Genomic DNA, 17270 nt, shown 5'->3' on the forward strand with positions numbered 1-17270 from the left:
GGCCAATTGAGCACAGTGATACCATGGTCAGTAAACCATTTACCAGTGGTTTTGGCACTGTGAGCAGATGCCAGGTCGTGCTGAAAAATGAAATCTTCATCTCCATAAAGCTTTTCAGCAGATGGAAGCATGAAGTGCTCCAAAATCTCCTGATAGCTAGCTGCATTGACCCTGCCCTTGATAAAACACAGTGGACCAATACCAGCAGCTGACACGGCACCCCAGACCATCACTGACTGTGGGTACTTGACACTGGACTTCTGGCATTTTGGCATTTCCTTCTCCCCAGTCTTCCTCCAGACTCTGGCACCTTGATTTCTGAATGACATGCAGAATTTGCTTTCATTCGAAAAAAGTACTTTGGACCACTGAGCAACAGTCCAGTGCTGCTTCTCTGTAGCCCAGGTCAGGCGCTTCTGCCGCTGTTTCTGATTCAAAAGTGGCTTGACCTGGGGAATGCGGCACCTGTAGCCCATTTCCTGCACACGCCTGTGCACGGTGGCTCTGGATGTTTCTACTCCAGACTCAGTCCACTGCTTCCGCAGGTCCCCCAAGGTCTGGAATCGGCCCTTTTCCACAATCTTCCTCAGGGTCCGGTCACCTCTTCTCGTTGTGCAGCGTTTTCTGCCACACTTTTTCCTTCCCACAGACTTCCCACTGAGGTGCCTTGATACAGCACTCTGGGAACAGCCTATTCGTTCAGAAATTTCTTTCTGTGTCTTACCCTCTTGCTTGAGGGTGTCAATAGTGGCCTTCTGGACAGCAGTCAGGTCGGCAGTCTTACCCATGATTGGGGTTTTGAGTGATGAACCAGGCTGGGAGTTTTAAAGGCCTCAGGAATCTTTTGCAGGTGTTTAGAGTTAACTCGTTGTTCAGATGATTAGGTTCATAGCTCGTTTAGAGACCCTTTTAATGATATGCTAATTTTGTGAGATAGGAATTTTGGGTTTTCATGAGCTGTATGCCAAAATCATCCGTATTAAGACAATAAAAGACCTGAAATATTTCAGTTAGTGTGCAATGAATCTAAAATATATGAATGTTAAATTTTCATCATGACATTATGGAAAATAATGAACTTTATCACAATATGCTAATATTTTGGGAAGGACCTGTAGATGCTCATTTGACTTGGTGATGGACATCCGACAAACTCATGTATGCTGCACTGCTCCAGCTCAACATGCCGTAAAGGAAGTTGAACCTGATATGAAACGATTAATGTGTGCCTGTCCTCAAGGACCCGGATGTGTGACACAAAAGCTGAATTTTGGAACTGAAATTGAATTTCAGCCTTGAAATTGAAAGTAGTCAAAATTAATTTTTAATACAACAAAATACATTTTAAAAGCAAATGAATTCAGTTTCAAACCATAAAATACAGTTTAGTGAAATTTATTTTCAAACCAGTGCATTTTTCAAAATACACAAATACAAATTCAGTCAGAAGAATTCAGATTCAGTTTCTGATGGCACAAGTTTCTTCCCATTCCATGGTCCGTCTCCATCCACTGTCAAGGTAGCTACACTGTCATCTCTTGTTGGCAATAGCTGAAAATAGATGGTGACACAGATAGTGACACTGCAGGCCAGGTCAAGGATGTTTCATTGTTTTTAAGAGGCACCCGTCATTTGCATCCACCCCAATGTCCTGTAGTGCCTATGTGGAATATTTCATTGGTCCTCACTGCCCTGTATTTTCCTCTGTTTGAGCCCTTAGCAGAAGTGGACCTGAAGTGCTTGTCTAAAACTACTGCATTTCTTCTGACCATGGCTTTGGAGAAATGCGTGGGTGAACTTCTGGCCTTGTCAGTCTACTCGATTTGGCCAGCCCGGAACAGCTCCGCACAGCTCTGCACGTTGTGTGTTGCATTTCCATAGACCTGCTTTTGCTCCGCTGAAGGGAACACCTCCTAATGGCGCGGCTTTAAAGCATCATGTGTCGAGCTGCATAACCGCGAATGAAACACCCAACCACCAATGTAAAGAAGACCGAAAAGCGTTACAAAAACAAGAGGTAACACGTCTATTGCCTGGGGATTAAATCTGCTGTCTGCATTGGCAATCAGATTTGATGAGTAAGATTTTGACATCCGTTTGATGATTATTATTACATTTTTCACTTTCCCTTTAAGAGACTTGGTAAGATTTGAATTAAGTCCCATTTTATTTCTAATAGTTGTTACCTATAGGCCTATATTTATTCAGCTGCCGCTGAATATTGTAGTCTCCTATGATCGCCAGAAAGAGTTGCACCTCGTCGTTGCTCCAAGGGGTGACTTTTCCGGATAACTGTGCGGACTCCATCATGTTTCTCTCACTCGCTTGAATGCACGTTTAAAAATGCCGGTTGTTTTTTTTACGCTGGTCGACTCTAGCGGCCAATCAGTGAACAGCCGTTTGTTCACGTCACGTACAGTACTGACTTGGCCTCGCTTAGCCTTGCAAAGAAGGAAGTACCAAAAAAGTAGGCACCGGTAACTGAAATAACAGTAATGGCAATGCTCGGGAAGCGAGCCGAGTGGAGCCAAGTCGGGCCAAATCAAGCCAGTGGAAAAGGGGCAATTGTCTCAGTAAGGTCAGGCAAGACCTTTTTTTGCGATTCCCAAGGTCTCTGTTGGTAATCGTCATCCAGTGCTTCAAGCACTCCCCCAGCTGTTAGTAGGCACGAAATAGAATGAGAGTTATGACAAACTACTCATACTCGTCGTCTTCCGCTTCATCCGGGACTGGGGCCAGCAGACTCAGTAAAGAGACCCAGACACCTCCTCCTCTGGGGGGGGAGCCCAAGGCATTCCCAGGCCAGCCACATAGTCCCTCCAGCGTGTCCTGGGCCATCCCCTGGGCCTCCTCCCAGTGGGACGTGCCCGGAACACCTCCTGAGGAAGGCGTCCAGGAGGCATCTGGTATAGATGCCCGGGCCACCTCAACTGGCTCCTCTTGATGTGGAGGAGCAGCGGCTCTACTCCGAACTCCTCCTGGATGGCCGAGCGCCTCACCCTATCTCTAAGGGAGTGCCCGGCCACCCTACGGAGGAAGCTCATTTCAGCCGCTTGTATCCGGGATCTCGTTCTTTCGGTCATGACCCAAAGTTCATGGCCATAGGTGAGGATAGGAACGTAGACCGACCGGTAAATCGAGAGCTTCGCTTTTCGGCTCAGCTCTCTCTTCACCACAACGGACCGGCACAGTGTCCCCATTACTGCGGCAGCCGCACCGATCTGTTGGTTTCCCGCTCCATTCGCCCCTCACTCGTGAACAAGACCCCAAGATACCTGAACTCCTCCACTTGAGGCAGGAACTCACCTCCAACCTGAAGAGGACAAGCCACCCTTTTCCGGTCGAGAACCATGGCCTCGGAGGAGCTGATCTTCACCTCAGCTGCGAACAGCCCCAGTGCATACTGTAGTGCATGACTAACTACGGTTCTATAAATCCTGGAAAACCATTAGATTGCTTGGTCCCTCAGAATCATTGTGGTTTCATGAGAAGATTAAGGGACTGAGCAGTCAGTGTCATGTGACTATATAGTCACCGGTATCACACGTGACTTCGTTGGCATAAAATACTCTACCTGTGCATAAACAAGAATAATCATTCAAGAACCTCCTCTGGCCATCATCTGGGATTCATTGAGCCGTAGTTACAAATGTAACGTTCATTCTCCATACAACCGAGACACTCAACAAATAGGAAGGATCAGCATTTTCCCGAGGAGGGGCTTGGTGACCAGCGATGCACCTGCTCATTAGGGTTTTGGGCCAATTACCGTAAAGCAACGAGGGCAGATGATTTTACCAACATACAGGAGCAGATACTGAGGTATACAAACTGATGCTGCACTTTGTCAGCATTATGGGTGTTTTGCTGTTTGGCTTTAAGAGAATCCTTTGACCAAGTTATTTTTAAGAAAGTTTCATGTATTTCATTTGTTTCACGGGCCCAGTTAGTCTTTTAAAAAGGTGCTTATTTATCTAACTCAATGAGTAAAATATAAAAAAAAAAGAAACTTGAATGTTAAAACAAGAAACAAGTCAAATTAACCGTTTCTCGCCTAGGTATACACACTTATTTATTTCAAATCAACGTTTTGATGCAAGTCTAGGCAAAGACAAACAAATCTTTTTTCTATATTTTAATGAGCTTCTCTTCATAGAAAAACATTGTTATGAAAACTAAAGATATTGTGGTAGACCACAGATTGCAACTGATGCCAATTTTTTTAGGAGCTCAATCTGGGGACATAAATCATCGCTACAGGTGGAAAAAAGCAGCACTCCATAACCATTTAACTGTTAAAAAAAGAATGTTATTTTTTATTACAAATATTCACTCTGGATGCTTGGTGCTTCAGCTCCCAAACATCATGATTCAGCCCATAGATGATTTCAAACTTTACCATCTACATATCAGAGCATTTCACAGCTAAGATCAAGACCTCTCCCTATTCACAGAATTAAGAGGCATCTATCCAACTACGTCAGGGTCATTTGGGATGACATGTGAACTGCTCTTCTAGATATTTCATCACATCTGAAATCATATGGAGTTCAGATAGTCATCATCAACCATCCAGATGCTTTGTAATCCGTCGCAGCTTCTCCTTTTTGTTTCTGTTGCCGTGTTTTTTCCAGTGCTTGCCCCCCATCGTCTCTGACACGGAGCTCCCTGGGCCGACTGGTCCGCTGCCTGGTTTGTAGCCCATGATAGACTTAACTCCTTTGGTGAGCGCCCGGACATTATCCTACAAGGAAAAGTCCACCAAAGGTAGAGCGCTTTCTGTCATATTGCTTTTCAGAGAACCAGAAACAAGTGCGAATGGTCAGTTCATTTATTTTACCTGATGGAAGAAGTTTTTGTCAACAACATTTTCAATCCTCTTGATTTTCTGTGGTCTGTTTGTTACAGCGGAGAGGTCCCAGCTGTCCAACTCCCTTTTCTGGAATTTGCTGTGCTGAGGTTGAAAGTCTTCAGGATTAATGTGCGGAGGAGGATGGCAGTACAGCAACTTACCCTGTGAAGAGTGAAAATCATCAGGAAGGCGATATTTGATAAACTTTAAAGTACAACAGGGAAATCAGTTTTAAACACAAAGCTGGTGCATATTGATAAAAAGAGGAACTTAAAGAAAATATGAGATGTTCACATTCCCACAAAAAAAGGCTTTCGTCTTCCCACTCTTCCATAAAGGCCAGATTTGTGAAGTATGTGACTACGCAACTCCCTTACCTGAGCTGTGGATCTTTGCAGCTCATCCAGAGTTATCATTGACCTCTTGGCTTCTTCTCTAAGAAATGTTTCCTTGCCCTGCCTGTAGGTTTAGGTGGCCAGCCACGTCTTGGTGGGTTTGTGGTTGTGCCATTCTTTTTTTATTTTCAGATGGACAACAGTGCTGTGCGAGACGTTCAAAGCTTGGAATATTGTTTTATAACACGACTGCTTTTAACCTCTCCACAACTTTATCTCTGCTGTGCTCCTTTGTTTTCATGATGCTGTTTGTTCACTAGTGTACTAAAACTAACCTCTCAGCCTCACAGAATAGCTGGATTTACACTGAGATTCAACTAGGTGGACTATTTTATTAATGATGTGACTTCTAAAAGGAACTGATTGCAGATTTTATTTTATCAGAGTAAACAGGAAGATGAATACAACTGCTCACTACAGATTTTTGAAAAGCACAAACCCCTTCTCTTCAATTTCAAAAGCAACGGTAAAACCTCACAGTAGTGCAACATTAGCGAGGCACTGTAAAGCATATGGGTGGATGTCATGCATCATCATAGCAATTGCTTATTTACTTTAAGCTTGTTTAATAAAAGTCCCTAAAATTCATCAAACAGTAAAACTTACAGTAACGTAATCCTTGAGGATGTACCGAGCTGATCTGGGCTGATCAGGCTGGCCATGGGACGTCATAAAACCTCTCATATCTATAACAATCACAAAGATACAAGTCTATAAAATTCTTTTTCAAGTGGTTAGAACAGAGTAAACATTTTATTGCCTGCAGACAATAAATGTGTGATGGTCTCACATCCATACGCTGTCAGCAGCTCCTCAGAGGTGGGGGGTCTGTCGGGGTCTTCATCTTCTCGTGGTCTGATGATGTTGATGCCGTATGTGCCTTCAAACACATGCCGAGGAATTGTCTGACATATGTGACAAGTCTATTAAGGACTAAAGACCTAAACAGCTCAATAAGGCTTAACATGAAAGCTAAAACTGGAAAAAATAAAGTTCTGATTATAGGTCAGTCCAAACCCTTGGCGGCTCCGGTTCTGTGTTCTTTTGAAAAGGATATCAGGGACACTGCAGGTACATGATCCCTCATCTGGTCAATAGGCAGAATCCCGGAACAGATCATCTCAGCTTTGGTAGAAACAAATGAGGGCATCACCAGACCGGGACAATCACAGAGACAGAGGCCTGGTTCCACGTAGAGAGTCTGAGAAGAGAGAAAAAATAGCCCAACTTGGAAGCTTTTTACAGATGGATCATATGAACTGAATGTAACACAATGGTTAGATTTATACCTGAAAGTGCTTAGTGTGCCCTGGTGTGGCTGAAACAGACACTTTCTTGTTCCTTAAAATAGTGTTGATGGTGGAACTCTTTCCCACGTTAGGATACCCAACCTGTTGAAAACAAAAATAACAAAAATGATCTATTTCACAAACTCTTCTAAAGATAAGACAAGACTATATTATCCAAAGAGGTGGAAATTGTCCGCTCTCTAAACATAAAATTAAAATATGTTCATACAGCCATTAATACAGTCATAATATCCACAATTTGTACATTCATTTGCATTCCATGGTTAGATCTTATTATTTCACTTGGTTAAGAATGGTTATTGCACTAGGGATGAATGACTTCTTATGTTTTTTGTTGCCATAGAGACTCTATAAAGCCTTCCTGAGCTCAATGGTTCAGACTGGCAAAAAAAGGAGGGTAGCCATCTTCTTAAATATTTCATGCTGTCCTGTAATTCAGTAAAAAGTTGAGAAAGTTGTGGGTTGCCCACCTGCCACTGAAACTATTCTCAATAATATAAAGCATCATAAACCATTTAATTCTAGAGTTTTTGCTCTAAATGAAAAAACAAATTAACCCAAAAGAAGAAGGAAATACTTGATATAATCCAAAATGTAGGGTTTTACCCACCAGTCCTATTGTCAGTTGTTGTTCTTTACACCTGAGCCCATTGTGTGCAGCTTTAAACATGTCCAACAGCTCATCTTTGTGCAGCAGTCGGCTGGAGTTGTGAAAGGGTTTACCAGAAGAGCTGGTAGTTCCTCCTTCAGCTTCCTCCTCCTCGTCTTCTGAGCAGGTCTGCCAATCCTCCTCATTGACAACTACATTGTCCTGTTGATCTTCTTCAACACCACTCTCTTCTCCTTCCTGCTCTTCCTCCACTTTTTCCTCTCCCTCTATCGCGTTTTGATTAATGTCGGCTCTATGTGGGGATCTGCCTCCTTCTGGATCACTCTCTACACTTTCTGGGTCATCAACTTCCATGCCCTGAGAGAAAGAGACATCACACTGCAGCTAATGAGTTTACAGAAAGCAGGAATATGAATCCACAGATTTATTTGTACCAAAAGAGTTTACATCTATAAATGTGAAAACCTGACCAACATTTCTATTGTAGCATACTAAATGTGTTCAATTATATTTAATCTATATTTCCTCACCTTTTCTTCGGCATCTAGTCTGTTACCCTCAGCCAGGGCAGACCAGAAAACAGCCCTAAGACCCTCCTTCTCAAAATACTTGGCCCAGACTTTCCTCTGCTCCCGGGTCAGAAGGTCTGCCTTATTCACCAGAAGCATGTTCACTTTATTTGGTGACACCTCCTTTACATACGCCTCCTGTTGGCAAACAAAAGGAGTATTGCAGCCCAGAGATCATAATGGCAAAACTCACCTTGATGCCAGAATTCAACAGATATTTTTACTTATGATAAAAAAATCCAACAAATACAATCTTGGATTAGACTTAATTAGCTTTAACTTCATTTATGTTTTCAAACTACTTTTGTAAAAATAGTGAAACAGGCAAAAAAGCTGTTCAGTTACCTTTCTACCATCATCTATTGTGTTGCTGATTAAACAGGGGCCTTACCAGATCAGCACATCTGAATAGCAGAGGATTCCTGGCATCAACAATCTGAACGACGATGTCACTGAAGGAAAACACAACTATAATTTTGGACCACATAAAGAGAGTGTACGAAAGTATCCACACTAATCCTAATCCTCGACATGCTAAAAACACAAAATATGTATTTTATTGGAATTATGTGTGACAACCAACACAAATTACTGCTTAATTGTAAAGTTAAAGTAAAACTATGACATGAAAAACTGAAAAGTGTGGTGTGCATCTCTATTCATCCCCCCCTTTACACTGATAACCCTAAATCGAATCCAGTGCAACCAACTTCTTTTAGACATCTAATCCAACTGTTTTGTTAATGCCTCAGAGGTTTGTTAGAGAGCTGGAGTAAATAAAGAGCATCAGGAGGACCAAGGAACACAGTTTAAACCAGGGTTAGGTTTTAAAACGGTATCACCAGTTTATATACCATCCTCACAGTTAGATATCACATCTAAGTGTTAAGCTGAAAATGGAAGGAGTATAGTAGTTTTATCCTCCCAAGAAATGTGTTTCAGAGAAGCAGCTGGGGGGAGGGTGTAATGGTGACTCTGGAGGAGCTGCAGAAATCCACAGCTCAGGTGGGAGAATCTGATGAAAGGACAATCAGAACTCTGATTCCAATGAAGGTGGAACATTGTGTCAATAGAAAATGTCAATAAAAACAGAATAAAATGGCTTGCAAATCATGTTCAACCTGCATGCAATTGAAAATACTACAAGGACAAGATATTAAATGTTCAAACTGATGAACGTTATTGTTTTTTTTTTTGCAAACATTCACTCATTTTGAATTTAAAGCTCGCAACACAATCCAAAAACCCTGGAACAGGAGCATGTTTATCACCTTTTCAATTTAAACTAGGCTGGTGGCGCACCTGCGTGAGTGTGAAGAGTGTAGTGGAGCGATAATTTTGGCCAGGGTGCTTTTCCCTTCTTGAAGGTCAGATAAAACCAAAATTTAGCTTTTATCGCCTGTATGCAAATCACAAAGGGTCTGATCTTCAAAGATGCCACACAAGGAGCGCTAAATTGCTTGTACAAAAGAAAATTGCATGTGCCATAAGTGGGCGTGTTGCGCATGATCGTCAAAGATTGCATTAGCAATGGATAACAGGTGAAAAGAGGTGCAGACCGCCCTATTTAAATGAGGAAATTACATGTGCTACTGGCTGTCATCGTGGAGTATCTCAAAGTAGTACAAAGCAACAGTAAAACAGGAAAATAATAAAAGCTAAAAGGTAAAAGATAAAACATAATTCATAAAACCTGCAAAAGGTTCCTCCAGTTCCAGGTACCTGCGGCTTCTGAATAAGCTAATGCAGGAGCCTCAGGCGTTTCCACCAGCAGACAGATTCTCTCTGTTGTGGTGCTTGAAGCATGCAGAGGTTGTTGCGCTGCATCATTATAAATTGGTCCAGCTCCTGAATTTTTTCTTCCGTTCCATTATTCACCTGCCTCTCTGGACAGTTGGAGTTCGTTAACCTTTGTTGTCACTATTCACAGCAGCAGGTTTTTCTGCCCACTCTGTTCATTTACCCAGGGTGCCTCTGAGTGCATATTTGCACATGTAAAAGGCTGAGTTTTAAGTTGTTTTGTGACTGGATGCTTTATGTTTGTGGTCAGGACGGACCCAGTGAGGCAAAGACTACATTCTGCCTTGCCTTAAATCAGAATGATGGATTACCAGCTACTGCGCAGAAAGGCCGAACTGCATCCAAAGTAGCGAGCATCCTACATACATCCTCTATTTGTGTGTGCTCCAACATCAGATAATCTCACTAAGATCCAGACGCATGAAAAAAGTGTTGCAAGGGGTTTTATCATAGATGTGTTATGGCTTTTGTTGATTGCCGCCAAATCAGAGTTTAGATAATCCTACATAGAATCCTCTATTCTCATCTATTTTTTTTTTTGCTAACCCAAATCTGTTGACACATGTACAGAAGATTATCTCTCATTCTATCTATGTCTCCTTCTGGCCAACGTGACAGCAGACATTTTTGCGCTCGCTGTTCCACTGATTTTGCACACGCAATTCAATTAGCACCTGGTTTGTAGATCAGCTTTGCCCAAGCAATCCAGTTTGCAAGTGGTTTTGTAAATGCAAACCATTTGAAGATCAGGCCCAAAGTGTGGCAGAAAACTAACACTGCACATCATCTCAAACACACCATCCTTGTAAAATATGGCAGTGACAACTGGTGAAGTTGGTCAGAGTAATGGGAAATCAATGAAGCTTAACACATGGAGCAGAGGTTCACCTTCCTGCAGGACAACAACACTAAACATACAGCCAGAAGAAGAGTTAAATGGTTTAGGTCAAAGCATATTTCAGTGTTAGCAGCTCAGTCAAAGTCCAGACGTAACTCTAACTGAGAATCTATGGCAAGTCTTGAAAACTCATGTTGGCAGATGATCCAATCTGACCTATTTTTTGAAAAATTGTATCAATTTCAGTCTTCAGATGTGTGAAGCTGGTAAAAACATATCCCAACAGATTTGCTGCTTTAATTGCAGAAGAAGATGATGTCAGAATGTATTGGGTCAGGGGAGCTAAATACATATGCACACCATTCAGATTTTTGAGTAAAGAACTAGAAAACCATGAATGAATTCCATTCTCATCACAATTGTTTGCTACCTTCTGTTTCACATGTAATCCTAATAAAATACATTGAAGTTTGTAGTAAAAAAATGTAAAAAAGTTTAAAGGGTATGAGAAGTTTATCAAAACACTGTTTCTCATTAAACACAGATATGAACCGATGGCAATGAGATCTTTGATTTTACCTTCTCTCGATAACTCTCCACAGCTGTCGCCAGAACTCAAGGTTCCTCTCAAACGGTGTTAGAATCAACTTCTGTTCCTCTTCCAATCTTTAGAAAATATCACAAGATTAGATTACTGTCAGAGAAGTACACAATTCAGTAGTATTCGGTTATTCATCACATTGCTGTATAATAACACTGTAGAAGGGTCCAACTGTACTTGGACCAAAAACAATTGCATACTGTGCAAGTTCTCGTCTCCACTGCAAGAAGCTGTCATTCTCTGTCTGCTGAAGTAGAGTTGGAGTGGTGCTTTCATCCCAGTGAGGGCTGAGAACACACAAAATAAAACACAGTTGAAGCAAAATGTGTTCAAATGTTTAGATTGGACCAGGTCTGTTCAGCTTACCGCCGGGGAATTCGGAGGAAATGCTTGTTTTCCTCGTGCAGCTTCTTTAACCTGCTTTTCTCCTCAGCTGTCAGCAGGCCTGCTCTGGCTTCGGCTGGAACAAACTTAATGTTGAGTTTCTCTGAGAAATCGGAAACAACAAGTTAGAAACAAAAAACTGAGGACTGGAGGATTTTTTTTTTTTCTCCAACGCTAAACTTTAGATTTACATCTGTCAAATACAAACCCAGATGATGGGCTGCTGCATCTTATAAACAGAAATTTGCATTTTTTTTTTACAAAAACACCTGGTCATTGGAGGGGAGTCCATTCATCTGGCCTCTCATCCAATAATTGTCAGGAAGGATGAACTAGAACAGTTATTCTCAACTTTTTTTTATATTCACTCATCACTGGCATGAATGTCACGTTAATTTAGCACTTTTAATAATACACTGAAACTGTTCTTTTCCCAGGTAGCAATGATTATCATTATTTTTAAAAGCAACAATTGTGTGCAAAAGTTTCTCCTGGAAGGTCCTGAAATAATTTTGGCAGGATAATTTACAACTTCGTTTGGCAGAATTGATAGAACACGTTAAAATTGGTTGGAACTGAAGGATTCTGACCTAGAAAGAAGCCCCCGCTCCAAAATTGACAACTTAAAATCTCTAACATATAAAGTGTTCCCTGAAGAAAGGCTTAATTGTCCAACAAGAGAAAAATTGAGCCAAAATAACACAAAGAACATAACACTGCAAAAACTGTCACGCAAAGTAGAGGCAGCCGAGGATCTGTTTGGCTGCCAGAGGTAATAGTACATTGTACAAAGGGGATTTAAAAATGAAGAAAGGAAGATGTCCCTCAAATTCTTCAACTTTATCTCAAACTAACAGCTAGTTGGTTGAAACGTCAGTGTTCCACTAAGAAAATTATCCAAAACAAATTATAATTAAATCTACTTAAATTTGTTTTGAATTGGATAAAGCAAGCTAACATTAAGCCTCTGGAAGAATCCCAGCTTTTATTGAAAATGTGTTTTACCCTTAAAAGTTGGGTCTGTGCCACAAATCCAGACAACTGAAATGAGCGCAGCCGTTGCCGATAAAACGAGTTCAACATCAGCCAGAATTATACCAGAGGCTTTTTAATGGCCACAAAAAGCTTTAGGTTCTCAGCAGTTTGCGAAAGGACATCAATCTCTGAAGATTTGTGGAGGTGCATTTGTATATTTGTGTCTGTATTTATAGTTTGGTTCAGCCAATTCTTGTTTCTGAAAGGCGTGTTCTTTGCTGTATTAATCAATCCACGTTGAAAACAACGAATCAAATCCATCATTAATAGCCGGAGCTTAACATTCATGTCGATGATGAGTGTAATTCTCTTAAGGGAACTTTAGTTAGGAAACGTGTCGTGTTTTACCTGCAACAAACTCCGTGCCTGCCAGTTCAGCTGTGGCCAGAAAGTCATCCATGGAGCTCTGCTCTGTCACCGACTGCAGGTTCAAACGACCCCAGTCATAGCCATCATTCAGTTCGCTGGTGTGAAGCTGGAAATGTGGGACAAAACCTTAAATCAGTACCTGACGTGACTCTTATAATAATGTCGGAGCATTAAACTCCACTCTCCCTAAATTGCTAACGGTGGTCATGTCTTACCCAGGAGTCTCCCCTCTTGTTCCCCCTGCCCGCCTGAAGTCTCTCCTTCATCAGAGATCTGCCGAGTCCAGCTCCTCCTCCTGCTTTCTTCTTCCCCATAACGAGGTCTGAAAACTATCACCCCGAAAAAATAAGCGTTCTCTGTTTCTAACAGCTGAGATACATGTGCTGAGATACTTGTTGTCCTGAGCTGTGGAAGTGGAACAGACCAACAGAGTTACACTTCCGGTATTTATTTCTGAGCAACGTAATTCATATCCATATTACCAGGAAACTTAGTTCACAACAAATAATTACATGATATCATATAAATAACAAAACTAATCTGGAGATGTTTTAATAAAGCATTTTGTTGTTGGGATACTCAATAAAGTGGTACTGTCCGTTGAGTTGCCCAGCTCTTAAATGTGCCCTGAAGAAACGGGAATTAAAATTATTTTTGTTCCGACTATATGAGAAACAATAATAATAATAATAATAATAAAACGTTGATCATCTTTAAAAGTTGTTTAACATATGCTGTTTTCAACAAGAATCAGATTAGATCCTTTAAAAAAAGTTTCATATTCCCAATATCAGTAAACGCAGTTCGAGGTAGAACCACTAGATGGTAGCATACAACATTAGAATTAACATATTCGCCTTTCTTTCTTTCTTTCTTTCTTTCTTCAACCCTAACCCTAAATGTTTGCTATTTTATTAATTATTTTGTATTTTAATCTTTAAAACAACAGAATTTGCACATAGATTAATATTTTTGTTTGTCTGATTACATCGGTTTTACAACGTAAATCAGATGTTGTGATCAGTTACTCAGTACTTGAGCTGAGTTTTTATCAAATACCTTTTCTACTCTACGTTTTACTTCCACTTCAGTAAAACAATACTGAAGTAATGTTACTCTTAACGGAGCTAAATTTTAATTCAATTATTAAAACCCTTTTTATTGTTTTTTTTTTTGGTTGTTTTGTTTTGGTAATATTCCAATTTTCAGAGAGACGAAATATTCTGTCATCAAGAATAAATCAACCCTATGTGCTTAAGTAGAAGGTAGCTGCAGAAACAAGAGAAGTCCAGTTACCTTTAATCACTTAGGATGTCCTGGATGACTGAGAAGGTACACCAGCCTAAAATTAAGAGAAATATTTCTGTATGTGTGTGTAATGAAACTATATGTTAGTGTTGTTTATTGCATTGAAATAGTAAAATAAATAAAATGTTGTATGATATTCAGATTTATTGAGTTGTGCCTGCATTTTCTTGTCAAGAGTTCTGACATTCTTAGTTTTTGCAGTAAGTAAATAAATGCCTTGAGAATGGAAAGAAGTCAAATGGTTCAGTCCGCCCTACGCTCAAGCTGTAATGGTCTCTCCCTGTATATAACAGGTGAATCTGCTCTCTGCTGTGCGCTTTTAGAGCTGTCAGTGGACAATGGACAGGAGCTCTTCGGGTGATGGACAGATAAAGTAAGGTGTCTTTGCGCTCAGCATTCCCAAAGTGGCTCATAAATGACCTGACCTGCTCTTCAAACCCTTCTAGGACTTTAGTAGTAACTCCAGGGTTTTTATTTTTTCTTTCTCCTCCAGTGTTGCTGTTGAACGGGAACAGTGGTAAAATGCTGCCGTGGAAGAAGAATAAGTTCGACCTGATTGAGGAAGACAAGCAGTCCAAGCAGAAGGGCTATGCGGTGAGTCTGAACTACTCGGCGCTCACGTCCTTCGCCAAGTCCTGCCCGGAGAGCGCACTCAACAGGGTGGGCAGCATGTTCAAGTCCAAGAGGAAAAAGGTGAAGATCACCAGCGAAGACCCCACCTACACGGTGCTGTACCTGGGGAATGCCACCACGATCCAGTCCAAAGGAGAGGGCTGCACGGACGTGGCCGTGAGCAAGATCTGGGGTAAGAGTGAGATGGGCAAGAACGGCACCAAGATGCGGCTGACCGTGAGCTCACAGGGAATAAGAATGGTGCATGTGGACGACAAGGCGAGGAGACCGGGACACCTGTACCTGCTGCACCGGGTGACTTACTGCGTGGCGGACCCCCGGCTCCCCAAGATCTTCGCGTGGATTTACAGGCACGAGATGAAGCACAAAGCCGTGATGCTGCGCTGCCACGCCGTGCTGGTGTCCAAGCCGGAAAAGGCGAAAGCCATGGCGCTGCTGCTGTACCAGACCTCGGCCACGGCCCTGGCCGAGTTCAAGAGACTGAAGCGCAGAGACGATGCCAGGCACCAGCAGCAGCAGCTCATCGGGGAGCAGACCATCCCGCTGGTCCCGCTGAGGAAGCTGCTCAACGGACAGTGTTACTACAAACCCCCTGTGGAGCGCAGCCGGAGCGCCCCGAAGCTGGGCTCCATCACCGAGGACCTGGTGGGGGAGGAGGAGGAGGAGAAAGCGACGAACTTCGAGTGTGAGGACATTTTAGACTCGGACTGTGTTAACGAAAAACACGAGTTAACTCAGATCATTAATGACTTGGGAGAGATGAGCATAGGAAACGACGTGCAGACTCTGAAGGCTGACCTCAGGGTCACCAGACTCCTCTCTGGAGAGAGCACAGGGAGTGAGTCCTCTATAGAAAGCAACCAAGAGCTTCCCCCACTCAGCAACAAGCTGGGGGAGGTCAAGGTACTGGAAGTAGCCTGAATGACTATTGTCTGTGCCTCCCAGTGGCTTTGCTTTGTTGAGCCACATTATCTCCATGAGCAACATTTGTAGAGATACACCGATCAGGCCTATTCCAGTTTCCAATTTTGACCAATTCCGATTTCTTTATTTCTCCGACTAAAACGCATAAAAGAAAAATATGCTGCAGGTTCGTTAGAGGTAGGAGTTTTGAATCAAACAGAAAATTAAGGAAAATTAAAAAAATTATATGGATTATTACATACACATTTTGTTAACATTGTTGATGTTCGTTAAAGTGCATCAAAGTACATGATGTAGCTTAATGCCTTCATAGACCAAAACTGGTGGGATTTTCATAATTTTGAACAACTGTTTGCATGGATATGCATTCGGATGCCAATCACCTATCAAATGATCAATTGGTGCAACTCTAGATATTTGTTCTCTGTGTTGGGGAGCGTTGTCTGATATGTGCCTCTAACTAAAGGAGAGAAGCTTTTGGAACTACTGCAGCACACAAACCCCCATTCTGGCTACTGAATGACCCTTTAAGATGTTTTCAACAGAAACAGTGGGAAATTGCATGCACAATTGAGAGAACCCCCAGTGTGTGAAGATGCCTGCAGAAAATCAGCCCCTTGTTGTAGCATCAAGCTTGTTCACCTAAGGTTTATTTCTCACTTGAAGCATCCAAAAGCAGCATTCTGTTTTTTTTAAAAGCACCTTTCCTTCTTTAGTGCTTCAGTGGGTCTGAGTCCCCTCCTCGTTTTCCTGTCGGGGCACTTCTGTGACATCCTGCTTTATTTTTGTGCTGTTGTTGACAACCATGTACATAATGTATGCCAGAAAGTTGTCTCAGACATAAATGTCATATCTTTGCTGTGCAAAAGAGAGAAAAACATTTATGTACTAAGTTGTAAAATATGTTTTAGCTGTAAAAAATATTGTTTTTTAAAAAAATGTATGAAATGTGGTTTAATATGTGAACCTCTTTAACTCTTTAATAAAAAATAAAACAAACTTGCTGCTTGTGTTTTTGTCATGTTTATGTAAATATGAGCCAGCACTTGCAGAAAGAGCTTTAAGTTGAGATCACTGTGGAATAAAAGTTATATATAAGCTACAAGACCAAAGCAGTTGTCCCTGGTATTTGTCATGGCTGTAAATGTGTAATTCCATTAAAAGGCTAGAATAAATCTTGATCATTTCAAGGTAAATACCTTTCAGAGAGCAGGATGTAAGACATTTAGCCAAGCTTATGAATGTCCATTCATTCATCCGGCCTCAGGGACAACGGGCCACACATAAGGATGTTGGCACAAGCACAGATTTCCAGAGCATCACAAGGATCTGATACGACCTTTGGCATTCCAGATCATCTTCAGAGGTTTAAATCCATGTCTGTCAATGCCAAATGCTTTGAATCCTGCACCTTTCGTCTGAAGATACTCTCATGAATTCAGCCAGTCTGCAGTTGTTGTGTTGCCCGTTACTATGACTACACCAAAAATCACCACTGTAAATGGAAGTGCCAGCCAAAAAATATGAGCTCAGTCCCCTTCCTGAGATGTCACAACATTGTGCTGGACGTGTGATATAACCAGAGAGACGCATCTCACGCCGCTTCACGAGACCTTTGGTCAGAGGAAGGGGTGACTTGGTG

General features: G+C 41.8%; 2 protein-coding genes and 1 long non-coding RNA gene across 3 annotated transcripts; 2 read left to right on the plus strand and 1 right to left on the minus strand.

The window, feature by feature from the left end:
• Window positions 1-1079: 1079 nt before the first annotated feature.
• Window positions 1080-2754, plus strand: LOC124873620. Its single transcript, XR_007039588.1, has 2 exons — window positions 1080-2078; window positions 2180-2754. It is a non-coding gene; the product is annotated as an uncharacterized LOC124873620 (long non-coding RNA).
• A 1366-nt stretch (window positions 2755-4120) lies between these two features.
• lsg1 (large 60S subunit nuclear export GTPase 1) lies at window positions 4121-13322 on the minus strand. Its single transcript, XM_047374374.1, has 14 exons — window positions 12979-13322; window positions 12743-12869; window positions 11342-11462; window positions 11176-11262; window positions 10954-11040; window positions 8128-8188; window positions 7698-7874; window positions 7168-7524; window positions 6537-6638; window positions 6305-6448; window positions 6038-6161; window positions 5854-5933; window positions 4841-5014; window positions 4121-4744 (listed from the first exon to the last, which is right to left on the minus strand). The coding sequence occupies exons 1-14, from the start codon at window positions 13075-13077 to the stop codon at window positions 4565-4567; spliced, it is 1920 nt and encodes a 639-aa protein (XP_047230330.1). The 5' UTR covers window positions 13078-13322; the 3' UTR covers window positions 4121-4564.
• Window positions 13323-14162: 840 nt separating this feature from the next.
• On the plus strand, window positions 14163-16627 carry fam43a (family with sequence similarity 43 member A). Its single transcript, XM_047374380.1, has one exon. The coding sequence runs from the start codon at window positions 14594-14596 to the stop codon at window positions 15623-15625; it is 1032 nt and encodes a 343-aa protein (XP_047230336.1). The 5' UTR covers window positions 14163-14593; the 3' UTR covers window positions 15626-16627.
• The last annotated feature ends 643 nt before the right edge of the window (window positions 16628-17270 follow it).

Source organism: Girardinichthys multiradiatus, chromosome 9 (assembly GCF_021462225.1).
Source record: "Girardinichthys multiradiatus isolate DD_20200921_A chromosome 9, DD_fGirMul_XY1, whole genome shotgun sequence".
Classification (NCBI taxonomy): Eukaryota; Metazoa; Chordata; class Actinopteri; order Cyprinodontiformes; family Goodeidae; genus Girardinichthys; species Girardinichthys multiradiatus.

Bases quoted from the DNA above. Each gene is read 5' to 3' on its own strand.
- lsg1 (XM_047374374.1), bottom strand. From the start codon at position 13,077: ATGGGGAAGAAGAAAGCAGGAGGAGGAGCTGGACTCGGCAGATCTCTG. The intron at 8,189-10,953 runs GTAAAATCAAAG...GTTTTCCTTCAG, and splicing joins TGGAGAGTTATCGAGAGAAG to TGACATCGTCGTTCAGATTG. The intron at 6,449-6,536 runs GTATAAATCTAA...CTCTCTTCTCAG, and splicing joins GGCACACTAAGCACTTTCAG to ACTCTCTACGTGGAACCAGG.
- fam43a (XM_047374380.1), top strand. From the start codon at position 14,594: ATGCTGCCGTGGAAGAAGAATAAGTTCGACCTGATTGAGGAAGACAAG.